Here is a 24873-nt window from a genome sequence, read left to right on the forward strand (position 1 = left end):
TTTTTCTTTAGATACACAAGGTTTTTGTTACTTTTAGTAGATTTCCACACTACCTTTCCTATCACAAACTATAATAACTTCATGTACCCATGCAAAACTATAATAACTGCATGCATCCATGCAAAATCAGCACAAAATTACATTCTTTAAGATCTAGATAAATCCATACTTTCCAGTTTTTTTAACAGAATTTTTTAAAAGAATTTTACGTAAATTTTTTAGACTTGCCTTTGGAATTTAAAAGCCAATTAATACAAACTAGCCAAATTTGGGGGAAATATTTTGGACAGAAAATGAAAATTCATTACAAAATGGGGATGTTACGAAAGAAAAGATTAATTCACTCCATGTCCCTGTTCAGAATCTAGGCTTTTTGCCCTCAGGAGATTATAAAGGCTTGGCCTGCAGCCCAAGCTTCTTATCTATTTCTCCAGAAGCTTCTTAAACACCTAAATATAAATGTTTTTAAATTTCTTCTGTGAGGAAGGAGTGGTTTCCTGGAATTAACATGTTAAATCATATGATTCTTATAATTTCATTCAAAAGCATTCTGAATAAAAATCAGCAAGTACATGAAATAGAAGTGGTCTCAAAAAAGGAAATTAGGAAAGAGAGAGAAAGAGAGAGAGAAAGAGAGAGAGAGAGAGAGAGAGAGAGAGAGAAGGGCCTGCAATAGAGGCAGGTGGGGGTGGTGTAAGGGGGAACTGGGAACTGGGGACATTGGTGGTGGGAAATGTACACTAGTGAAGCCAAAGGTTTGGAACATTAAATAACTAAAACCCAACTTTGTAATTTTACCTCATTGTGATTCAATTTTAAAAAAAGCAATGCTCCTCTTTCGGCATGGGCAACTCCTCGCAGAATGTCTCCAGCCTGAGAACTAAGTCTCGGCCCCGTGCCCGCCCAGGAGGGGAAAGGTATTTCTCTCTCTCTCTCTCTCTCGCCTCTTTCTCTCCGGGGATGAAGGGCGCGGTGTCCGCCATATTAAGACGACCACAGATTGTGTTTTCAAGCCTGCAATGATCCAATATCTGGAAGAAATCTCCCTGGACTTAGTGTTAAAGTACAGAAATTCAAAACCGCGCGGCCGCAGACCTTATTTGTCTTCACACTAGGTCTGAATCTAGTGGGGTACTCCTAACAACAATAGTGAGGTCTGTGTTGAAATATTGAATGTAACGAAAGTAAACAGAATGTAAAATGAAACTTATCAGTTACAAGGTAGGGGGTGGTGGGGCGGGATGGAAGGTGTACTGTGTGGGTTTTTTTTTTTTTGGTGGTGGTATATGGGCACTGGTGAAGGGATGGTTGTTTCAGCATTGTATAACTGAGACCTAAGCCTGAAAGCATTGTAATCTTCCACACGGTGATTTAATAAAATAAAATTTTTATTTAAAAAAAAAAAAGTAATGCTCCATCTGGAACCACACGAATGAGAGGAAGGAGGACCAGGAGTCAGTATGAGACTCTTCAAGAGGTACCTTTCCCCTTATTGTGCCCCAGCTGCTAAGGATCTTGGTACTTAATTTCATTTCAGAGCAGTTTCCAGTTGTGTAAAGTCCCTATACTATTCTCTCAGAAGACAGAAAGAAAGAAAAAAAGGAAGGAAGGAAGGAAGGAAGGAAGGAAGGAAGGAAGGAAGGAAGGAAGGAAGGAAGGAAGGAAGGAAGGAAGGAAGAAAGGAAGGAAGGAAGGAAGGAAGGAAGGAAGGAAGGAAGGAAGGAAGGAAGGAAGGAAGGAAGGAAGGAAGGAAGGAAGGGTGGGAGGGAGGGAGGAAGGGTGGGAGGGAGGGAGGAAGGGTGGGAGGGAGGGAGGAAGGGTGGGAGGGAGGGAGAGAAAGAAAAAAGAAAGAAAGAAAGAAAGAAAGAAAGAAAGAAAGAAAGAAAGAAAGAAAGAAAGAAAGAAAGAAAGAAAGAAAGAAAGAAAGAAAGAAAGAAAGAAAGAAAGAAAGAAAGAAAGAAAGAAAGAAAGAAAGAAAGGAAGGAAGGAAGGAAGGAAGTGAGTTGGTTAGGGGAGATATAAGTTCTTTTCTATTCATTTAAAAAATTCACTTTAAAAAATTAGCTTCCTGTGTCTTCTGCCAGCTATTCTAAGCTGCTTGTCTTCCAATGTCTTCCCTCAAGAGGCAAATCTAAATTTCCTACACTGGCCACAAGGACCATGGTCTGAGGCAGTTGCTTGCCCTTATTACCTCATATATGTTTCCCATTGTTCATGGTTTTGTGATTGCTTCATTTGCCTTCGGGTGTTTCTGAGGCTTATCATAACAAACCCCCACAGACAGGGTGCCCTAAAAGAAATTAGTTTCCTCATGGTTCTAGAGTCTCAATATCTGAGATCAAAGTATCCACCATAGACGCCTGGGCAGTCTCGGGCTGGGGTTGGAGCTCAGGCTCCGGCCGAGATTTGAACCGGGTGGCCATGCCTTTGCACAGCCGCTTGGCTGTGGAATGAGCAGGAGCCAGAGCCGGCTATATGACTTGGGGTTCCAGCGAGTGCTTGCAACCATGTATCCAGACTGTGAACTAAGCTTTTGCTCCATGCTGCTCCAGGAAGGGAAATGATTCAATTTCCAACTTAAATCTCCCTGGACTTAATTACTAAAATACAGAAATTGTAATACAGTATTACAGTAATACTGTAAATACAGTAGCGGCCGTGCAACTTTTTATCTCTTCATTCTCATCAGTGGAAAACTATTATTAAATATTTCCTTGTCAATAGGGCTGTATTCTTGGGGGATAAATTCCAACAAAAATAGTGAGTCTGTGTTGAAACTCCAACAACAATAGTGAGTTTTGTGTTGAAATATGGAATGTAATCAAGTAAAGAGAAAAGGAAGTGAAATTTATCAGTTACGCAGGGGGGGCTGGGGGGTGAGGTGTGGGATGTATACTGGGTTTTTTTTTATCGGTGGTGGAATATGGGCACTGGTGAAGGGACGGGTGTTTGAGCATTGTATAACTGAGACATAAGCCTGAGAACTTTGTAACTTTCCACATGGTGATTCAATAAAATAAATTTAAAATTAAAAAAATAAAAATAAAAAAATAAAAATTCAAAAAAAAAAAAGTATCCACCATAGAGTAGCTCCTTTGGAGGACTGTGTTGAAGGGGTCTATACCAGCTCTCTACCCTCACTTGGTTTATTTTTCTGGAAATCTTGATCATTCCTTGGCTTAGAGCTGCATCACCCTGATACCTACTTTCAAATTTACCTGGAATTCTCCCTGTGTTCTCTCTATTCTATGTGTGTCAGTCCATTTGTTCAAATGCTCTTTTATGAGAACATGGGTCATCTTGGAATTGGACCCACTCTAATAGCCTTACTTTAACTTGATTACCTGTCTTTCCTACTTTCAAAAAAGATCCTACTTCCAAAGAAGATCATGTTCTAAAGTGCAGTGGGTTAGGGTTTGCATCAACATATCTTGTGGGTGGGACATAGTTCAATGCAAAACAGTTGGACTCTCTCTTAATGTTAAGAACTTTAAAGATAGGTCTGTCCTATTTCTATTTTAGCACCAGAGCTTTCCAGAATGCCTGAGAAATCAAATAATGCCTTTGGGCACTGGAAATATTACTGAGGCCAGAAGTCAACAAAGCCAAGAGCTGTGAAGATTCTGAGTGGCTGACTAATAGACTTGACTTATCAGATCCACGATAAGGGGAGGGTATGTGTGTGAAGAGATAGTAAAGAAGGTTAAGGCACTTGCCTTGAATACAGGCAACCTTTCCCAATCCCACCAAAAGTGGCCCCTCAGCACAGAGCCACAGATAGTCCCTGATTATCACTGGAAGTGGCCATCCAAAAAATCCACATCTGAATATCCCTGAATGCCCAAAAATAAAGAGCAGAAACACCATCTGCACTTGTATGTTCATTGCAGCACTATTCACAATTGCTAGAATATGAAAACAACCCAAGTGCTTGAGAACAGATGACTGGATAAATAAACTATGGTACATCTACATAATGGAATACTATGCAGCTGTTAGGAAGAATGAAGTCATGAAATTTGCTTATAAATGAATTGATATGGAGAGCATCATGTTGAGTGAAATGAGTCAGAAGGAGAGGGACAGGAATAAAATGACTGTATTCATTTGTGGGATATAATATATTTCTTGCCAATATTATTCAATATCAATAATTCTTATTAATTATAAATGTTAATTATTCACAAATAAATCAATATTATTCAATATTACTCAGTATTATTTCTTGCCAATAATATACTATCTCTCACCAAAAAAAGGTTGGAAGCTTGCCACCATGGGGGGGGGCAAATGATAGTAAGGATAGAGAAGAGCAGGAACTGAGTGTTAAAGGTAGGTAAAGGGATATACCTGATAACCTTTCATTATTGGTATTGCAAACCATAAGGCATAATGACAGGTGGGAAGGGAGGAGGGACAGGGTAAAGGGGGTCAGTTGGGAAACTGGGACCATTGGTGTTAGGGACAGGTATTGGAACATTATATGACTGAAATACAATAATGAAGAACTTTGTAAATGTGTATCTCACTGTGATCAATTAAAAAAAAATTTTTAATCCGCATCCACTCTGCACCAGTTATAAGTGCTGGAAGGAAAACCACCAGTGTCACGAGAAGAACTAACTGATAGGTGCCTGGATTCTCAACTCTCTCACACACAAGTTAGAGATGGCCACAAAGCCTGTGAGTTCCTAAAGGTGTATAGTATGATTTTCCCCTTCTTATTTTAACCAAAGATATTATAAAATAGATAAATGCTTATTTTGTAGAACCGCTAATACATCTTTCTCATAGATAGCCTATTTGACACAAGGTGTAAAATTAAAACCAAACTTAAGCCAGTGTTCCCAGCCCCACCCCTCATCAGGTGACCTTTGTGAAGTGAAGAGAAAGTGCTTTCTTCCAATCTACCCGGAGGATCTCCCGATCAACCCAAGACCAGCTGGGAAAGCTAGGACTGATAAAGTCTGTGATGAGGGCCTGCAAAGCATAGACCTGAGTGCTGCCAGCACCACTAGGTAGTCATCAGGCCATACCTGATGTCCACTTATTCTCCTCGGCACAGAAGTTAATCCCCTCCACCAGATTTTTCTCGGAGCCATGGACTCAGCCTGGAGCGAGGAATTACTCTTTGCAGGAACTCGGAGTCAATTCTAAGCCTTATCCAGGCCACTCAGGTCCTTGCCTTCTCACAGAAAAGAATTTCAGCAGGAGCCGAGCACTGAAGTAAAAACAAGTTTTATTTGAAAGTTTCTTCTCCAAAGGCAGAGAGAGACCCAGAACTCATCCCAGCCTTAAACATGAAAGTACGCATCTCAAGAGGGGAGATGCAGGTAACACATGTGGTTGGGCACTGCATGTACCTGGTCATAAGTAGCAGATGGGCCTGGGCAACATATACACAATGCTTCCTTTATTCAAGGTGGCTTTTATAGGGTGTTTTTGCAAGCTCCCCCATGTGAGGCTTTCTTTCTACCTAGTAAGAGTCTGTTGCTAGGATGGTTGCCAAGAGAGTAGAGCTGGGATCGGTCTTCTTTGAAATTCATTTCTTGGTCTTTGTTCATGCTGGACCTTGTCTCAGAGTGGGGGTCCAGCCTTCTCTGGTGCTAGAGCCAGGTTAAGGTGTCCAGAAAAAGTCTTATCAGGCCTTAGTTCCTGTGTCCTCAAGGTGAGTCCTGACAGCCTTAGGACTAGTTGGTTTTATTACTTCACCAGAATTACATTGCCTTAGGGGCCCTTCCTTACCTACCTACCTGCCTGAAACTTCTAAAGTGAGGAACTGAAACTCCCAAGAAATCTAAAGGCTATCTCCCTGAATCTAGATTCTGTCTACTCTGAATAATTTTTTGTTGTTTTGTTCATTTTGTGTTTTTCTGCTGTTGCTATTATTTATTTATTTAAACTCCATCTGATGGTGCACAGGGCTTACTGTTGGCTCTGTGTTTAGGGGTTATTCACAGCAATGCTAGTGGGATCATAAGCAGTGCTGAAGATCAAACAGGGGTTGGCCACATGCAAGACAAGTGCCTTAACCCTTGTGCTGTCTCTCCATCTCTGAATAACCATTTTGATAAACTTCTTTTTAAGTTACTTCAGTTGAATCAATAGCAGTTTAAACTGTAAATAAATATTTATCATCATCATCATCATCCTGTTAATCATCGAATTTCTCAAGCGGTCTCAGTAACATCTCCATTCATCCTAGCCCTGAGATTTTAGAAGCCTCTCTCTACTCGTCAGGCATATTTAATATAATGACAATTTATTCTATTCTAGCACAGTTTCTTGCATGGGCCTATGTTTGCAGCCTCCATTGTATAAATTAAGCTTAACTTGTTTTATCTAGGGAATTATTCCAATGTTAGGGTTTTTATTAAGGGGATGGTTTCTCACACTTTCGATATTTGAAACTCTCCGATTCAGTAAAGAGCTCACTCACTCACATTATTGACAAGAAAATGTAGTTCTGAAGCTAAGAGGTTTTGTTTGTTTGTTCTTTGGGTCATACCCAGCAGTGCCCAGGGAGGTGCTCTGGCTCTGCTCCTCAACCAGTGAATCACCTTTTTTCTCTAATTGGATTCTGTTAACTTGTATCACTGTATCACTGTCAACCTATTAATCATCCATTTGGAGCCTGGAGCAATAGCACAGCAAGTGGGGCATTTGCCTTGCACGCAGCCGACCTGGGTTCAATTCCCAGCATCCCATATGGTCCCCTGAGCACCTCCAGGGGTAATTCCTGAGCGCAGAGCCAAGAGTAACCCCTGTGCATCGCTGGGTGTGACCCAAAAAGCAAAAAAAAAAAAAAATTAATTGTCCATTTGCTTGAGCAGGCCCAATAACGTCTCTATTTGTCCTAGCCCTGAGATTTTAACAGCCTCTCTTTACTCATCCTTCCCAACGGTACATTAGAGGCTCTTCTGTTAACATTTTTTCTAAGAACTCTAAACTTGTAAGTTAAATATTGCTTTTCCCCATCTTTTGCATAGTTTACTTTAAAGCAATGTCCTTTTTGTGTGGACACAGGAAGACAGTTAATATTATGCTTTTGTAACTTAGGAATTAATTGACTCCAAACAATACTCACTCCAGGGCATCTGCTTCCTCGATTTAAGCCTCAGTTGCACTTAGTTCCTAGCATCCCCAAAACAGGGTCCCGACAAGGGACGGAATGGACCCAGGGCAAGCTGTGAGCTACCCTGGCATTGAAATGGGCAGGGCCAAAGCGCCACAATACTCAGCTATAAGTCAGAGCATGATCATGGACAAACTTTGTCATGACCCAAAAGAGATAACTGAATAAGGACCCTGCTGGGGTTAGAAGACTAATCTGGTCTGAGGACTGTGGTCTGAAAAATACATAGTGAGATGTCCTCAGGAAGAACTTAACTTTAAGTTTGCTATATCTCTTACTATACTCATACAAAATGACATTGCTAGAAATATTAGAAGTAAATTTACTACAACTATTTAAGTGGATTACTAGCTGGGGAAAGAAGAAAGCAACACACCCTGAATGGAATCCCACCCTTGAGCAGATCTCCTAGTAATCCAGAGTAATCTCCTTAGATTTTGTCCTTGAGTTAATCTCCTGGAGGAGGGCCTTATCTCCCTTTGTTGATTTGTTAATGTTTAACCCCACCTTTGTATCCCCATCCTACATGATTTCTATATAAACTAAGCTGTAAGAGTGGGCTGGGGGAGCGAGAAGGAGAATGAAGGGAGATCCAGAGAGAGAAGCAGAAGGGGAATCAGAGGAGAACGGAGAGAAGATTGGAATAAACTGCAATTGATACCAACTAGCCTGGCTCTTTCCTTCCTTCTCCTACCCATCACCATCAGCCTCCCCTGGGTGGGGGAAGCAGAGGCCACCAAACACAAGCAGCGAGAAAGATAGAGTGCTGCTGTCCTTTAGTAAATACACAGAACAATATTTCTGGTTGTGCCTGTGGGTAGCTGGAAAAAAGTAGCTTTTGGATTTGTGAACTAAGTAAAGCAGAGGTCCTCCCTTAATGTGGGTGAGCAACCTCCAATCCACTTTGCTTTTGAATATAACAAAAACAGACCCAGAAATATGGCTTTGCTGGGTGCCTGGGTGCCTGAGCTGTGACACTGAGCTTCTCTTACCCTCAAAGCTCCAGTTCTCAGGCCACAGAGCAGGATGATAATCTGCACCATCTGCTTTCTGGCTGTCAGACCTTTGAACTACACCAGCAGTTCCTAGCTCTCTAGCTTGCACTTTGCAGATTGGGGGATTTCATAACCAGCAAAACAGGAGAACCAGCGCCTTATGATAAATCTCTTTTCAGGTATATGTGGAAATATTTCTAATTATATTTATAGTTGTAAATATATTCATATATGTGTATATAACTGCTTCTGTTTCTTGGCAAAATCCTGTAATAGGAGTCTGTTAAGACACAGAATTTTAAGTTCTATGTCTTAAAAACAGAACTGCTAAGAATAGTCTTTGCAACAAATGGTTTTGAGAAAATTGACTATCTAATGCAAAAGAATGAGTTTGCATTTTTACCTTCTGTTCTGTACAAAAGTTAATGCTTTGGTCCAAAGACCAAACAAGAGCTAAAGATGTAGGAATCTAGAAAACACTTGAAAAAATCTTCTTGACATCAGATTTAGCAGTGACTTCTTGGATTTGACACTAAGAACACAGATTGTAAAAGTTAAAATAGAATCAGTCTGATCTTATCAAATTTAAAATTACTTGTGTATTCAAAGGACACTACCAACAAAGCAAAATGGAAACTCGTGGTATGGTAGAATAGATTTTCAAGCCACATTTCTAATAATAGGTTAATGTCTTAAATATATTCCCACAAGTCAACAACAAAAGTAAATAATTCTATGAAATCATGGGTAAAAGAATTAGACATTTCTCCAAGGAAGATATACAAGTGGCTAATAAGCATAGAAAAGGACATTTAACATTTTTAGTAAGCAGGAAAATAAACAAGTCACAAAAAGACGCAGCATCGTTTATTCATTTGGGAGTTTGAGTCACACCCAGCAATGCTCAGGTCTTACTCCTAGCTCTATGCTCAGGGATCACTTCTGGCAGGACTCATGGGAGTATATATGGTGCTGGGGATTGAACTGGGTCAGCAACTTGCAAGGCAAGTGTCTTAGCCTCTGAACTATCTCTCAGGTTGAAGAATTTTTGTTTTGGTTTATTTGGGACCACACTGGATGGTGATGAGGGACTACTCTTGACTCTGCTCAGGGATCACTGTTGGTAGTACTCAGGGGACCATAGGTGGTGCCAGGGATTAAACCTTTGTCAACTGTGGGTAAGGCCAGTGCCTTACCTACTGTACTGTCTCTGTGGCCCAAAAAGATACCATTTCAAACTTCTTGGGATAACTATTATGAAAAAAAAAACAGAAAATAACAGCTAACAAGGATGTAGAGAAACTGGAATCTTTGTGAAATACTTGGTAGGGAGGTACAGCTTCAAAAGTTAAAACAAAGAAGTACCATAAAACTCAAGTGTTCCAGCGGGACTTAATATCTCTACATTCTCAGCAATGGAGAGCCATCAAATGCTTCCTTGACAGTGGGACTGTCTTCTCTTTTTTGGGGGGAAACTCTAGCAACAATAGTGAGTTATGTGTTGAAACATGGACTGTAACCAAGATAAAGCGTAAACGAAGTGAAACTTATCACTTACAAGGGCAGGGACTGGGGGGGGCGGGAGGGGGCGGGAGGTATAATGGGGTGGTTGGTGATGGAATATGGGCACAGGTGAAGGGAAGAGTGTTTGAGTACTGTATAACTGACATAATCCTGAGAACTTTGTAACCCTCCACATGGTGATTCAATAAAATTTAAATTAAAAAAAAAAAAACCTCAAGTGTTCCACTTCTGGTGCTAGACCAAATAGACTTGAAAACAGAGTCTGGGACAGATACAGTATGTCCCATAGCAACATTATTCTCAATAGCACAGGAAGAAATAACAAAATTTCCATTAAAGGATGAATAAACAAAATGTGATATATATAATATTTACATACTCAACTGACTCCATTTTAAGAGGAAGGAAATGTTCACACACGCTAGAACATGAGCAAACCTTGAAAATGTTCTAAACGAAATTAGTCATCAACAAATATTTACCATCTATTCATTTGATACCGGAAGGCTCCAATTTAATGAGACAGAAAGTGGAATGGTAGATGCCAAGGACTGAGGGAACCTGGGGGCGGAGAGTTACTGCTTAATGGCCACAAGCTCTGGTTTGAGAAAATTTCTGGAGGTGGATGATGGTGACGGTTGCACAACAATATATCGTACTTTCACATAGACTATGGATAAGATCCCTAGCGTGGTACCCAGCTGATTCTTTTCCCAAAGAGGCAGGATTGTTGCTTCCTTCCCATAGGATTTCAGGAATCAGTCCCTTGCACAGAGGGCAGCGTTGTAAATTCGAACCTACTGACATTTGTTAAGCGCACTCCTCTTACGCTTTTCTTTGCTATAAACTGACTTGAACACACTCTCGACGCGTGCGCCCGCACGCGCGCACGTACACACACACACACACACACACACACACACACACACACACACACGCACACTTAAAGGCACACGCACACACGCACATGCACACACACCCCCACACACTGGTACACACTATCCTTTCAACGGTAAAATCCCAAAAATAAGGCAGAAAGGGGGAAATGCTTAGAAAAGTAACGGAGGGCGGCTTTTTTTCCTCGTCGCTGCTGGTCTGACTCTTCCAGGATCTGTTTTCTTGCCACTAGCTGTTGACAGGTCGCTTTTGGTCGCGAATAACCTAGGGGCAGAACCCGGTGATTTCTTCACCTGGGTAGACGCTGTGCGTTCTCCAAGCGGAACGAGAACAGTCACATCTTGAACTGTTTATGGGCACACCTTGCTCATAAATCCAGAGAGCAAAGCGCCCCTGTCCAGTGCCTCGTTCCGTCTCCCCGCCCGGGTCGCTCACCCCACGCCTTTCCCCCCACTTTCCGCTCCTACCAACCCCGATCAAAGGACACCCCGAATTCCTCCTCGGAAGAAGGAGTGCTTCAAAGGAGAGTTGGTGAGCACGGCCCTGCGTGGGCCCGGCTCCCCTCGGACGCCGAGAGCGAGGTCGGCACGCCGCCGGGCAGCCGTCCCAGGTTCCGGGACGGTCTCCGCAGCGCGCTGGCGCGGGGTGCAGGGTCGGGCCGGGCGAGCGGGCAGAGCGGACCGGAGGCGGCGACCGCAGCTCAAGCCCCGCCTGGGCCGAGCCCGGACTCCGCCCCGCGGGTCCCGGCGCCTCCTGCCGGCCCCACGGCGCTCGCAGCCACTCTCCGGGCTCGCGGACCCCGCGCCGCAAACATGCGTCCCCGCGCGTGGGCACGGGCGCCCGCGCGCTGCCTCCTCGCCTTGGGCGCCCTGCTGGGCCCCGCCGCCCGCGCCTGGGAGCTCACCATCCTGCACACCAACGACGTGCACAGCCGGCTGGAGCAGACCAGCCTGGACTCCAGCAAGTGCGTCAATGCCAGCCTGTGTGTGGGTGGCGTGGCGCGCCTCTACACCAAGGTGCGGCAGATCCGCAACTCCGACCCGCACGTGCTGCTGCTAGACGCCGGCGACCAGTACCAGGGCACCATCTGGTTCACCGTGTACAAGGGCACCGAGGTGGCTCACTTCATGAACGCACTCGGCTATGATGCCATGGTAAGGGGGGCGCCGGCCCGGGCGCCGGGGGTGTGCGGTGGGACCTGGACAGCTCGGGGATGCTTCGTTTTTCAGGGAGCGGTACTCTCGGGGCTCATGTGCGGGCTGGGGAGCTCCGGGGTCGCAAGGAGCGTCAGCGGAGGCGGGGGGAGCCTGGACAGTTGTACTGCTCCGGACACCGCCGCTTGCGTTCCCTGGTTCCCTTCTGCGTGTCTCCAGACGTGTGGGTTGAATGGGAAACTAACGGTGAGGCAACCGTAAAACCGCGGTGACCTGCTCAGTAAAGTTCTTACAGGAGGAACTGCAGAACCACGTCACCTGTTTCTAAAGTGACATCAAAAGGACACCAGAGGCCTATGACCCCGTGGTGTGGCTAAGATCTCAACCTAGGGCTTCTCTGCCCAGCTAGGGCGTGTGTGCAAATCACTTACTCTCTTTGTGCCTCAATTCCATCCTCTCTACAACGGTGTTAATCACTATATCTAACCTCGGACCAGTCCAGTGACTCTCTCTGCCTGGCACATCTTCTTGGGCACATCCTGTCCATCTTCTACAGAATGGGGATGATAATTGTATCTAACTCAGAGAGCTTGCCTGGCACATATTGGCTCCTAAAATATACTGGTCATTATAATTATCAGGTACCACTTTCCCCTGCCTTAGGCTTTACTCCTGGCAGTGCTCAGAGGTCACTCCTGGGGAAGGGGAACTCGGGGGATCATATCCAGCACAAGGGATAGAACCTGCGTCAGCTGTGTGCATGGCAAAAGTCCTTCCTGCTGCACTACCTCTCCAGTCATATCTAGTTTGGGGGATTCAGTGGGACCACCCACTGGTGCTCAGGGCTTACTCCTGGCTCTGCACTCAGGGATCATTTCTGGCAGCATTTAGGGGATCGACCATATGTATTGTCAGAAATGGAACCCGAGTTGCCATAGAAGGCATGTGCCTTATCAGCTCCAGCCCCATACAATGTGTATATATATATATATATATATATACACACATACATATATTGTATATATATGTGTGTGTGTGTGTGTGTGTGTGTCATTGTATCACTGTTGTCCATTGCTCATTGATTTGCTCGAGCGGGCACCAGTAACGTCTCATTCATCCCTGTCGCGTTCAGGGTCAGGGGAATGAGGCCCATTATTGTTGCTGTTATATGAAAAATGCTTCTTCTAGAGAGGACCAAAATGCTGAAACATTATCAAAGAATTTCAGCAAAATCAATTTGGCAACACAGATTTAAGAGTCGTCCAAGTGGTGAATTGCTTTTAAAATCTGAGCAAGAGTTTAGTCCCAGCCTTAAATGCCCTGTTAAAGGCTATGTTGTGTTTGTTGGATTGGTTCTAGGAAGAAGCCAAAAGGGAATTACACACTAATAAATAAATCAGCCCAAAGAGTATATGGTTGTGCTTTTTCTTTTCTTTTTTTTTCCAATCAAGTCACCACCTAGTTTTTCATGTTAAAAATTCTGAAAGAATTCAGCAAGATTGTGAGTGCGCAGGAGATGAAAAGTCTCCTAAAATATGGCGCTCTTGCAAAAGAAGAGCAGAGCAAGGACCCACAGGGTCTGTGAAGTGTATGTGTGGCGAAAAGGCAGCAAGGCTTGCCTGGGACTCAGGGGGCTAGAGAGCACTGATTTCAGCAGCGCCCAGTGCTGCATCAGAAGGAAGGACAGGAAAAGATATCTAGAGGGCACAGTTGTTTGGCTTTTGCCCCCAACAACAAAGTTTATTTAAGACCAGAGACTTAGTACAGGGGTTAAGGCACCTGGCTTGCATGTGGCCAATCCAGTTCAACCACCTTCAGAATTACCCTAGATTACCACCAGGAGTGACCCAAACACTCTACCACCAATACCACGACCAAAAAAGAATAATAATAATAAAATAAGAAAGAGAAAGAGAGAGGAAGGAAGGAAGGAAGGAAGGAAGGAAGGAAGGAAGGAAGGAAGGAAGGAAGGAAGGAAGGAAGGAAGGAAGGAAGGAAGGAAGGAAGGAAGGAAGGAAGGGAGGGAGGGAGGGAGGGAGGGAGGGAGGGAGGGAAAGAGGGAGAGGGAGGGAGGGAGAGAGGGAGGGAAAGAGGGAGAGGGAGGGAGGGAGGAAGGAGGAAGGGAGGAAGGGAGGGAGGAAGGAAGCAAGGAAGGAAGGAAAGAAGGAAGGAAGGAAGGAAGGAAGGAAGGAAGGAAGGAAGGAAGGAAGGAAGGAAGGAAGGAAGGAAGGAAGGAAGGAAGGAAGGAAGGAACTTCTAAAGAGAGGAAAGGAAAAACAAAAAGATCCTCTCTATTCTGAGTGCTGAGATTATTAGGGTGCTTAAAGCAGCAGCAATTCAAATGGATTCCCAAGTCCCAGGGTTCACCCCAGGGTTCCCTCAGGGGAAGGGGGAGTGCCAGCATTGGGACCCCACAGGATAATTTTGGTTAGATGGAACCCTGTGTGGCCTTTTAGCTTTCCTGTCTCTCCAGCCCAAACTGCCTGATGCCTTGCATACATTAATGACAGAATAAATATTTATTGAACTGAGCCCTTACCAGCTTCTTTCCATTTCCTCCCAGAAAGCTAAGATAAACCTTGCCTGAGTCTGTTTCCATTTCACATGTAAACCACAATTCTATAAAATTTTCTTTGGTGACATGCTATTCTCCACAATTGAATGCACTCCTTTTTGTGGAAAACAAATGGCGAAGTCTGGGTTTTCCCTAATAATTACCTTTTCCTCTTAAAGAAGCTCATGGTGTTAATCACCGTATCAGGTGTCTGCCTGGGTGCGGCTAGCACAATCTGCTGCAAGTTACAGCTCATCAGCACCAGGAATATTTAGAATACTTTTTGTTAGACAAAATCACTTTCTTTTAAATTTCATTCAAAAGCATTGGACTGAAGCCTGAGGAAAAATAGACAGCTGAAGAAAAATAGACTTCTTGAATCTTTTTGGCATGGGGTAAAGAGCTGGAAGAGATGAAAGATGGTGAGGCTGGTGACCATGTCCCATTTGGGGGATGTCGAACATGATTCGACCTGAATAAAACCCAAGTCCTGTCTTTGTAATGCTTTAGAATGTGTTACAGCTCTGACAATTTCTTACTTAAGAGGAATTTTTCACTATCTTTTGTTTATAGTATGCCATTTCCCAAAAGTTTATTACTGGATAACATTCCCCCACCCTTGAATCCCAGGAAACTAGAGATTTAGATCAGGGTGGGAAAGAGCTGTGGACAGGCACTTCCAGTTCCCTAAAAACTGGACCAGATTGGAGACTTCAAATTAATAATTCAAAGACCAATTGGGTAAAGAGGAAGCTGCTAGTATCTCATTCGATCTAGAGACTCCCTTTGAACTGGGCCTTACAAAGGTGTAGATCTGCCTGACCCAATGAGATTAGCCAAAGCAATTTTGATGGTTCTGATAGGGTCAGAACAGGCACCTGGATCAGTTGCTGAGCAAAAATTTCTTCTGAGGATGTCAAATGCCCCCAAGCTGGTGTTAACGTCCCCCAGAAATGTCTAACAAGGGAGATATCATGGATGTTTTCAGTGTGAACTTGACTAAGTTACCTATTTCCACCTCTTATTCCTGGCTGTAAAAAGGATTCACCTCCAGCCCACTGTAATGATTTTTGGGAGTAATACATGAGATAATACACATAAAAACTCCTAGCTCCTCTGCTGACTTATAGCTCAGTAAAGATTAGTCCCTTATTCCAACAAAGAAGCAAGAAATCATTTTGAGGAAGGGAAGACTGAGGTTTGCTGCTCTGATAATCTGATTCTGACAGCCTGACACAGGGAACACTCTGCCTCCTCCCCCACTGTCATCTTTTAAAGTTCTAGAAGAGGTTCTAAACCCCATGATCTAAACTACTCTTAATATTTGCTCCTTCCTCAGATTGCTCAAATCCCCACAAAGCACAAACTCAGAAGGATTCATCTCCAGAGACGGTATTCTGGCCTTCAGTGGGCTGTGAGGGAGCCAGTTTGAAGAAGACAAACACCTCTCACTAATCCTGCTCCTGACCCCAGGGCCCAGATCTTTCCTCCCACACCCCATTGCAGCTAGGGGGCTGTCAGGATCTTCCTGTGTGAGAACAGCAAGATCTTAACTCAGATTAAGATTAAACTCAGGACCTCAAACTGTTCCAAGGCACATTAGATCACCGAGTCCTCTTCCAGAACTCTTCCCAGGGAGTTGGCTTGGCGAGTATGTCGGGGGGGAGGGGGGACGGGGGACAGGGGAATGTGGGGATCTTAGGCCCTTGGGGCTAGCTAACAGGCCTGTTCTGCAGGGGTTGAACTCATTCAAGTGCTGGGCAGCACTTCCAGCTACTGATCCATCTTCTGGTTCATCTGGAGCCCCGTTTCTGATCAGAATGCATCCTTTGCCTCAGCAAATCGCTCACAATGCCTGGAGAAGTGGCTGGGGTGGGGTTTGTAACCCCTACTTTTAACTCACCCAGGATACCATTAAACAGGTTCCCTCTCATTTTCTTGCCCAATGTCCCAGGTAAGCAGTGCATGGGGTCTACTTCCCGGTTCCATGCATGACTCCTGGAGTGCTTGGGGTATCATGTAGTGCTGAGCATTAAAACCTGGGCTCCTCTTGGACCTGAAGGGAGAGTACAGCAGGTAGCGATAAACTGAATTTAATTCCCACCAGTACACGTCTGAGTGGTGCTCAGGAAGCTTGGGGCCCCTCCCTGCATGGTGCAGCCAACTGGGGACCGTGGTTTCGTGCAAGGGCCCTATAGTGCCAGCGATCACCTTGGCCACCCTGATAATGCTCAGGGGTCTCCCGGGCCACACCGCACAGTGCTCAGGGGAACATGTAGTGCTGGGAATCAGAACTAGGTTAGCCGCAGCTAAGACACTGCTCTTTATTTAACCCCATTCTAGGTCTCTGGCCCTCTTCCTGTGTCTTCAGGGCAATTTGTTCCCAAACTGTTTGCTGCTTTTTTGTTGTTTATTTTTTAAGAGTCCCCATGTTACTCTGTGTCTGTTATATGTATGTCCAATGTCTCTCCCGAGAGTTGGCCCTCTGCTTCCTTGGGGGTGGGTTCGGAGATGGCACAGACTGTGCTGCGGTTCCACAAATAGGCTTGCCCCAGGGTGCCTCCAGCCAGTCACACCTGCACAGATTACCTAAGGGCAGACCTGCCAGTCACAGACTTGTTTAACCATTTAGCCAAGGTCTGAGAATGTGTCCCCTGCGCCCTCCCTCCCCTCTCCGTGGCCAGCTTTCCACCGAGACTACAGGGATACTTTGCTTCTCTACGTGACTGTGCTTTTTTCCCTAGTAACAAGTGGGTTTGATTTGTTAACTTTCAGGTCTTTCTTTTGCCATTTTGTTCAAATTTTAGACGTTACAAATTTTCTATTAAATTTGACCCTGGAGCGGGAATCTTCCATTCAGTGGAATCGAAGGAGTTCTATTTTTCCCTCCTTCCCTCGTGGCTTGAGCCTTTGAAAGTTTATAGGAAAGTTGGTTAATTTGAAGTTTCTCATCCCTGGGACTCTTACCAGAAACTCAGAGATGAGTAATGTCTCTCTGCCTCCTGAGAAATAATAAATCTGTGATCTAGGCCTGGTGTCTACCTCTCTGAGTTTCCAAGTCCCGTGTCTATAAAATAAGAGGTTTGCCCCAGTTCTTCTCAAGTTCCTCACGTCTGTAAACAAATGACCTCCTAAGGAATGTTTTGATTCCAGGTGGATTTAGTGGACTATTTCGAGTCGGTAACAGGACAGCCAGGTGGGGCAGAGGTGCAGAGAGAGTCAGGAAGAGCCGGCCAGCCTGAACTCAAGAGAGAAGGCAGCAGTCATGGCTGGACAGCTGAAAGGACAGCTGAAAAGTTCAGAATTTTCTCGGTTGTCCTGGGAAGCCCCTGAAGGTGTTCAAGTAGATAATCACAGATAATGAAAAATAAATACTTGGCCTTTGTCCCCAATCCCTCACACTCAGCTCCAAAGGAAAAGAAGAAGAAGAATCACAATGGGAACTTTTAGAATAATAAGTTTTTCTTGTAAGCTACTGAGATGGCTGGTAGCTACAGAGTCCTACATAGCTTTGACTGGGACCAGTGACAAAACAGGCCCAGCCGTGATAACAAGATTGAAACTTTTAGACTTCTCTGGGTCTCCTGGGAGAGAAGAGGGACAAGAGATCAAACTCATCAGCAATGGTTTAATTAAATCACATCTGTGAAATAAAACTGCCATGAAAGCTCCTAAATGAGGGGGTTTGGAGAGCTTCTGGGGTGGTGAACAGCTTCTGGGGCATGGCTAGATTGCTCTCCAAAGCTCTGTGCCATTATCCCAGCCTCCCTATTTTGCCCTGTGTATGTCTCCCATCTGTGCGCTGTGTCCTTCATAATAAACAGGTCGCCATCTTGAGTTCTGTGACTCATTCTTTCAAAAGCTCAACCCTGAGGAGGGGTCGTGGGAACACCAGATTTACAGCCGGTCACAAGTTCAGGCAGTGCAAGCCTTGTAACTGGTGTTTGAAGTGTGGCCTGTGTGCTCTGATGCCCTTTCTTGGTCAGGACTGTCCGGATCTCTGCAGAGAACTGGAGACTTGTTGACATGAGGAAAGACTTCTCAGAGTCCTAGGCAAACTTTTGGAAATGGAGCAGTTAGCAGTGGGAGGGGAGGACAACGGAGAAGAGGACACAGTGACATGACATCAGATGCCTAGGACTGAGCTGGGGGGAGACACTTTTGGTGGAGGCGGTGCAGCATAGGGCTAAGATGGTCAGACTAAGGTGGGTTGACTCTGATAGGACCAGGTCTCCTCTCTGCCGCTTACAACAAGGCAGTTAATCTCATCATGTTTCTATTAGCAGGCACATATGATGCTCAGGGTTGTTGTCTTCTCCCATTCGTCATTGCAGTGGTCAGAGGCCAAGGGAATACCTGGGAAATGCTTTGTGTAGTTCCTGCCCTGAGAAGTGGTTGGTAAGTGCTGGTCATGCTGTTGCTAGAAATTTGACCACCCCAGAAGACCAAAATGGTTCAAGTCAGGGCATAAAATCAGCAGGTTTTGAAGGTGCCACAGCAGGGCGCAGATACTTCTTCCTGTGTTTACCCCTAACAGCTGAAACCTGTTATTTCCAGCACATAAATGATATTTAAAGGCCTTTCTTGGGGGTTCTGGACATGGTGTCATCAAAAGATGACTAAAAGAGTTCAAGCCAAGTACATCAGGGGATCAGCAGGTTCTGACACTACTACACAGGGGTGCAGATTCTTCTGTATGTGCTTACCTGATAGCTGGCACCCTCTGCCAGTACAGAAACAGCCTCTCAAGCTCTCTCCAGGATATACTGCACATGATGGCAGTGTGGGCCTGGGAAGAGATTTAGACAGGATGTCAAGATCTCGGGTTTACTTCTTAGCCCTTCCCACTCATTAGCTGTGTGGGTTTGGGTGATAGGTTTCATTTCCTTGGCTCTGATGATGCACAGGCGTGAGTGTATGCAGTCACCTAGACTCAGCTCCCAGATTTCCCCAGGGTGTCAAGGTACGAACACACCGGACCAGAAGTATACAGTAGCAAGAAGCAAAGGAAAAGTTCCTAGCAAGAGGGGCAGCAGTCAGAGTGTGGTTCCTGTGAAGTGTTAGGAGTTTTTTTTCCTTTTTTTCTTTTAATTGAGTCTCGTGAGATACCGTTACAAAGCTTTCATGCTTGAGTTTCAGTCATACAATGATCAAACACCCATCTCTCCACCAGTGTCCATTTTCCATTACCAGTGTCAGCAGCATTGGTGGTATAGTGGTAAGCATAGTTGTCTTCTATCACCAATGTCCCCAGTATCTCCCACCACCACCACCCCATCCCAGCGCTCCCCCTGCTTCTATGGCAGACAACTTCTTCCATACTCTCTCTCTATTTTGGGGCATTATGGCTTGCAATACAGATACTGAAAGACTACCACATTTGGTCTGTTATCTACTTTCATGTCTGGAGTTTTCAATAGAGAAAAGGCACCTGCTCCCGGGCCTCAGCTAACAGTACAGGGAACAGTGAGCTTTGCCTTGCACACGGCAGACCCAGGTCCAATTCCCGGCATCCCTAACCTGCTAGGAATGATCCCTGAGCACAGAGCCTGGCAGAAAACACAAAGCACCCGCTCCTCGTACAGTTATGCTGTGAACATTTCCCGCTTATCTTAGTGCTGAGATTAGGGTTTTCTGACTTGTTATTGCTGTCCGGTATCATGGCATTCTATTATCTCACCGTTCTGCACAGGACATACTCACCCATTTGTCTTATTCTGACTGCTTCCGTCTTGGAAGGAGCTCTTGAGAAACTGCAGAATAAACAAGAATTTGAGGTGGAGGTGTTTAAGATGGAGTCTCTCCTGACAGCTGACAATAGGTCAGCTAAGGATTTCTCTCTCAGTGGCGGAGGAGTGCAAGAGGGTCAGATGCTGTGTGTCCTTTTCAGACCCTCAGCTCCTGCCTGGCCTTCTCTCTTCTCATCTGCCAGCTTTAGTGGATTTGTCCCTGACTTGATTTTGCACACATCTAAATTTGCTTCTCTCTCTCTTTTTTGAATTTTGGGTTTGGTTTGGGGCTACATCCGGAGCTGCTTGAGGGGAGTGGAGGGGGGTGGCAGGGAGGTCTTCCTGGCTGGCTCCTGCTGTCCTGTTGATGGACAGGGGAATGCACAGTTTCAGGGATTAAACATTAAACCGGAGCTTCCCCTCAGTAAAGCATGGACTCAACCCTTTGACCTGTCTCTCTGGCCCTAAATTTGTTCCTCTTAATTCTCTCTCACTGCTCTTTGCTTGTGGAGAGTTGGGTCTTCTTCAGGTAGCTCCAATTGTCCACTGTTTCCCATGGTAGTGGTTCTAAGGACTTTTGATGACACACTACTCTTAGTCATACACAATGGGATGATGATAAGCCCACCTGCCTTTCAGGCTCATTTACGCATTCAGTTCACACAGACCTGCTTAGCATTGCCATGAGCCACAGTGCTGCGGGCGGTGTGAGACCTACTGAGGTAATACTTCTCTGTGTATGGGGGTGAACCTTGCACATTTGAGCCCTTTTAACCACATAGAGAGGTTGGGTAAGAGCTGTAAAGCAGGGATCATGGAGATAAGTCAAAGGAAACTGACTCACTGCTGACATCCGTGCGGGAGAATTCTAATGCTGGAGCTTTACTCTGCAGAAGACAGGATTTCAAGTCCTCTTCTGTGCCAGATATGGCCAAATCAATCACTCACCTTCTTCCTCTCTCCCAAAAAACTAAGCTCTGAGCCGGACAATGACCTGAGTGTTGTGAGCTTCCAAAGTCTCTCATAAATAATGAAACTCTGAGTGTTACTTTATTTATTTTTTTTGGGGGGTCACACCCGGAGATACACAGGGGTTTCTCCTGGCTCATGCACTCAGGAATTACTCCTGCTGATGCTCGGGGGACCATATAGGATGCCGGGAATCGAACCCCGGTTGGCCACCATGTAGGAGGCAAACACCTTACCCATTGTGCTATCACTCTAGCCCTTCTGAGTGTTACTGTATTTGCAGTTACAAAGTCTTGTTGATCAATACAAACTATTCATGATAGTTTCAGAAATTTGAGAGAGGTAGCCCGATGACAGTGGTAAAGGTTATTTTTTGTTTGCTTGTTTGTTGATCCTGAGGCCTTCTGGGGCCCAAACCCAGGGACCCACATATGTATTCCATGCATTCTACCACTGACCTACATTCTTGATCCCAGCCATGGTGTTTCAAGGGCACCCCTCCCACCCCAACTCAGCAGTGCTTAGGGAACCAGGGACCACTTTGGGCAAGACTGCAGGGGCGGCAGGGGTGCTGGGAAAGAATGTGGTGCTGAGGATCAAACATGAGGCCTCAAATATGCAAGCCATCCACTTTCAGCCAGCTGAGACCTCCCCAGACCCAACAATGGAGGGAAAGTTGTTAATTATCCCTAGAGTTCAGACAGCAGAATCTCTCAATGTCTGGGACTCCACAGGCCTCTCTGATGCATAGTCTCCACCCCATAGCGTGCTTCCTTCCTCTTTAAGCCAAGCTTCATGCAGAGGAGAAAGGAAACAAAAGCAGCCCCTAGTGTATCTTTCTTGTCCCGCCTTTGTGTTTTCTAAACTACAAACTGGAAAGGATGAAACAAACGCTTGTGGACTTGGCAGCTTTCTATACTCACAAATACATTCCAATGTCCTGTAAAAAAATTTTGTATCTCTTTTCTTCTCCCTTATCAGCACACACTTTGAAAAATTCTTTTGCTACTTCTTGAATAAATGGTTCTGCATATAATCCAAATAGTGTGAGCGCCTTCCATATATGAGAGCCTGTCTAGCTGTTAGTCTGAAAAGGAAAATGTGAGCTGCTTTGTGTTTCAGGGCTTGTTCATTCATTCATTCACTCAGTAGATATTAAAGTGTAGATGTTCTGAGTTGAAGCCTGGGTGCTTTGCTGTCATTCAATCCGATGTCACATGCCATGGCCCAGATGAAGGGGTACTGTGGGATGAAGCACAACCCAATTCCAGAAGAGGTTCCCAGTGCCAGAAATATTTCAGTCAAACCAAACACAGTGTGTGACGTTCTCCTCTTGTGGTTTTTGCTGTCTGCTTGAGTGATGAATGACTAAGGTCACAGAATAGAGGCTCTCCCCTCCACCCTTAGGTGATAGTCACACAGGGTGAGTTGGCTGTAAATGGCTAAGTACATTGCTTGCAAATTTCTGGCAGGATAAAGATTTCTGTAGGGTAGCACCCGAGAGAGACTTCAACAAATCGAGCATGTGTGTTGCATGTGTGAGACCTAAAATCTGAGCTTCAGCCTGGCTCCCTTTTCCTGCATAGTTGAAAGGCAAACATAGCACAGAACAGCACAGCACAAACCAGAATCTCATACAGGACCGGGTGGTAGGTTAGTATTCGCTAAGGAACATACCACTCTGCTGAGCAGGTGGGGCTAGACAGTGGCCCCATGCCTACCTCCAGAAGAAAGACAGAAACACAGATGTATTAACTGGCAGCCAGCCTGAGGGCAGGGCTGACAGACATGTGTGCTGGCCTGTGGGAGCTCCTCAGCAGGTGTGGCCCCCAGGGGATCGGGGAATGCTTTTCAGGGAGTCACACCCGAGCTTCATCTCAAAAAGTCCATTGCCTGTAGGGGGAAGAGTGTTCCAGGAACTGGGGGCACCTGAGGCTTGCCAGGAACGTTGAGGCATCTCTGAGAGTTTGCCTGGAGGTGTCTACAGTCAGACCTGAGGTGTGGGAAGCCTGAAAGCCCCACCAGAGTGGGAAGAGAGCTGTGCCCTTGGGGTATGCTCTGAGTGTGTGAAAAAGGGGGTGCCTGGGGCCAGAGACTGGCTAGAAGCTTGCTGGAAAGTCCAGAAGAGATGCAGGAGACATAGCAGGAGACCATGTGGAGAAGGGCAGGGAGCAGGGGCAGCAGGACTCAAGGGTTGATGAGCCACAAGGCAGCCTGGGGGAATGGGAGGGAAAAGGCAGAAAGGGGCGTTGGGTTCCCTATTTCCTGGCTCCTTGGGGTCTTTCCCAACACCCAGAACCACACACAACCTCACCCACACCTGGTCTCTTTCACAGGTTTCTGGGGCATAAGTGTCCTCAGGTCAGCCCTGAGGAGACTCACTGGCCAGCAAACAGGAGTGGTGGGGAGCGGGGTGGTAGGAAGGTCAGAGCCCTCCAGGATGTTCCTGTGAAAGAAACTGCGCAGGCCTCAGGGGCCTGGTCAGCTGCTCCCTCCCAACTGACTTTTTTTTTTTCCTTGTAGGCTATTAAACCTAGAGCTACTCAAATGAAAGGCTAGAGCTCTGCGCTGAGCTGCATCTCCAGCCCTAAACCGACACACAAGCTCTCATAATCTGTAACCCACAATGCCTGGGTTCCCGCTGAGCAGGCCTGGAATGAAAGGGAAAAGATCTTTACAAAACTTTCTTGTCATCCCGTTGTTCATTGATTTGCTCGAGCGGGCATCAGTAACATCTCCATTGTGAGACTTGTTACTGGTTTTGGCATATCGAATATGCCACGGGGAGCTTGCCAGGCTCTGCCGTGCGGGCGGGATACTCTCGGTAGCTTGCCGGGCTCTCCGAGAGGGACGGCAAAACTTAGGAGGAAAAATTCTGGTAACTGTTAGAATAAAAATTCTGTCGCAGATCGAGGCCAATGATCCCAGTATGTTGTAGGAAGCGGCCCCTGTGACTTCATGGCCCGGTTGACTCAAGGGCATATTTCCCAGCTATAAAAGCAAGTCCGCCTGCAGCCAGGCCTCACAGGTTCTTGACCTGCGAGGCTGCAACTCGCAGGACTTAGCGACTCGATTGCCTGTTGTGACCCAGTTTCCTGCTATAATTATCTCTGTAGCTGCTATGTTCATTCATCAGAGGCTCTGGAAAGAGAATTGTACCAGGTTGCAACCTAAGGCTAGAAGGACTGTCTTGGAACCTTTTCTCCCATTCCAGCACACAGACATGATAGCACTTGTACAGAACTCTAGCTTCTAAAAAGGCTGTATGCTGCTTTTCCCCAGGGCTGATTGGCAGGAACTCTAGCCAGGGGTATTAATTCTGTCTGCTTCCTCCCTTCCAATTATTCTTTGACGTGTTCATTCATTTCAGAAAGATTTCCCACGTGTTTTCCCTGTGATAGATGCATTTGAAATAGATTCGGGAAAGATGACTGATCACTTGAACAGTAACTGAAAAAAAAATCAGAATATGGAAGATTTCACCATAAGAACAAAATAGTCCAGAATTATGAGCCCTTCTTAGAAGGCTTCCAGGCTTGACTGCTGACTTTTGTGTCCTTCCTGTCAACAGTGAATAAGTTCCCATGCCCAGGTTCAGCCCTCATGCTTTCTCCTGTGTGCCACCGAGAGAGGCACTCTCCCACTGAAGGCTTTGCTTCTCTCACACTCACACTGAGAATAATTTCCTCTATTCATTCATTCACAATGGGAGCATGGGTTTATCAGTGAATAAATAAATGGATAAACTCCTGCCCTCCAAGAGCTTGGAGTGGGTGGGGGCTGGAAGTTGACTTGGAGGAAAAAAGCAAAAACAAAAACCCTGGAAGTTGACTTGTGGTCTCAGAAGACAGTGGTAAGGAGGCCAGATGGCTGCTAGTTTCCATGGTAGATTCCATTCACAGTATTCCTGGAACAA

At 45.5% G+C, this 24873-nt stretch overlaps 1 protein-coding gene across 1 annotated transcript in view; it reads left to right on the forward strand.

Annotated features, from left to right (window-relative positions):
• The first annotated feature begins 11222 nt into the window (after positions 1–11222).
• NT5E (5'-nucleotidase ecto) overlaps positions 11223–24873 on the forward strand; it is a 69460-nt gene continuing 55809 nt past the window's right edge. Inside the window, exon 1 of the mRNA XM_004605637.2 lies at positions 11223–11705. Coding sequence (XP_004605694.1) covers positions 11364–11705 — 342 coding nt within the window. The 5' untranslated portion in view covers positions 11223–11363. The remainder of the gene's footprint in view (positions 11706–24873) is intronic.

This window comes from Sorex araneus, chromosome 4 (assembly GCF_027595985.1).
Source record: "Sorex araneus isolate mSorAra2 chromosome 4, mSorAra2.pri, whole genome shotgun sequence".
In the NCBI taxonomy this organism is placed as follows: domain Eukaryota; kingdom Metazoa; phylum Chordata; class Mammalia; order Eulipotyphla; family Soricidae; genus Sorex; species Sorex araneus.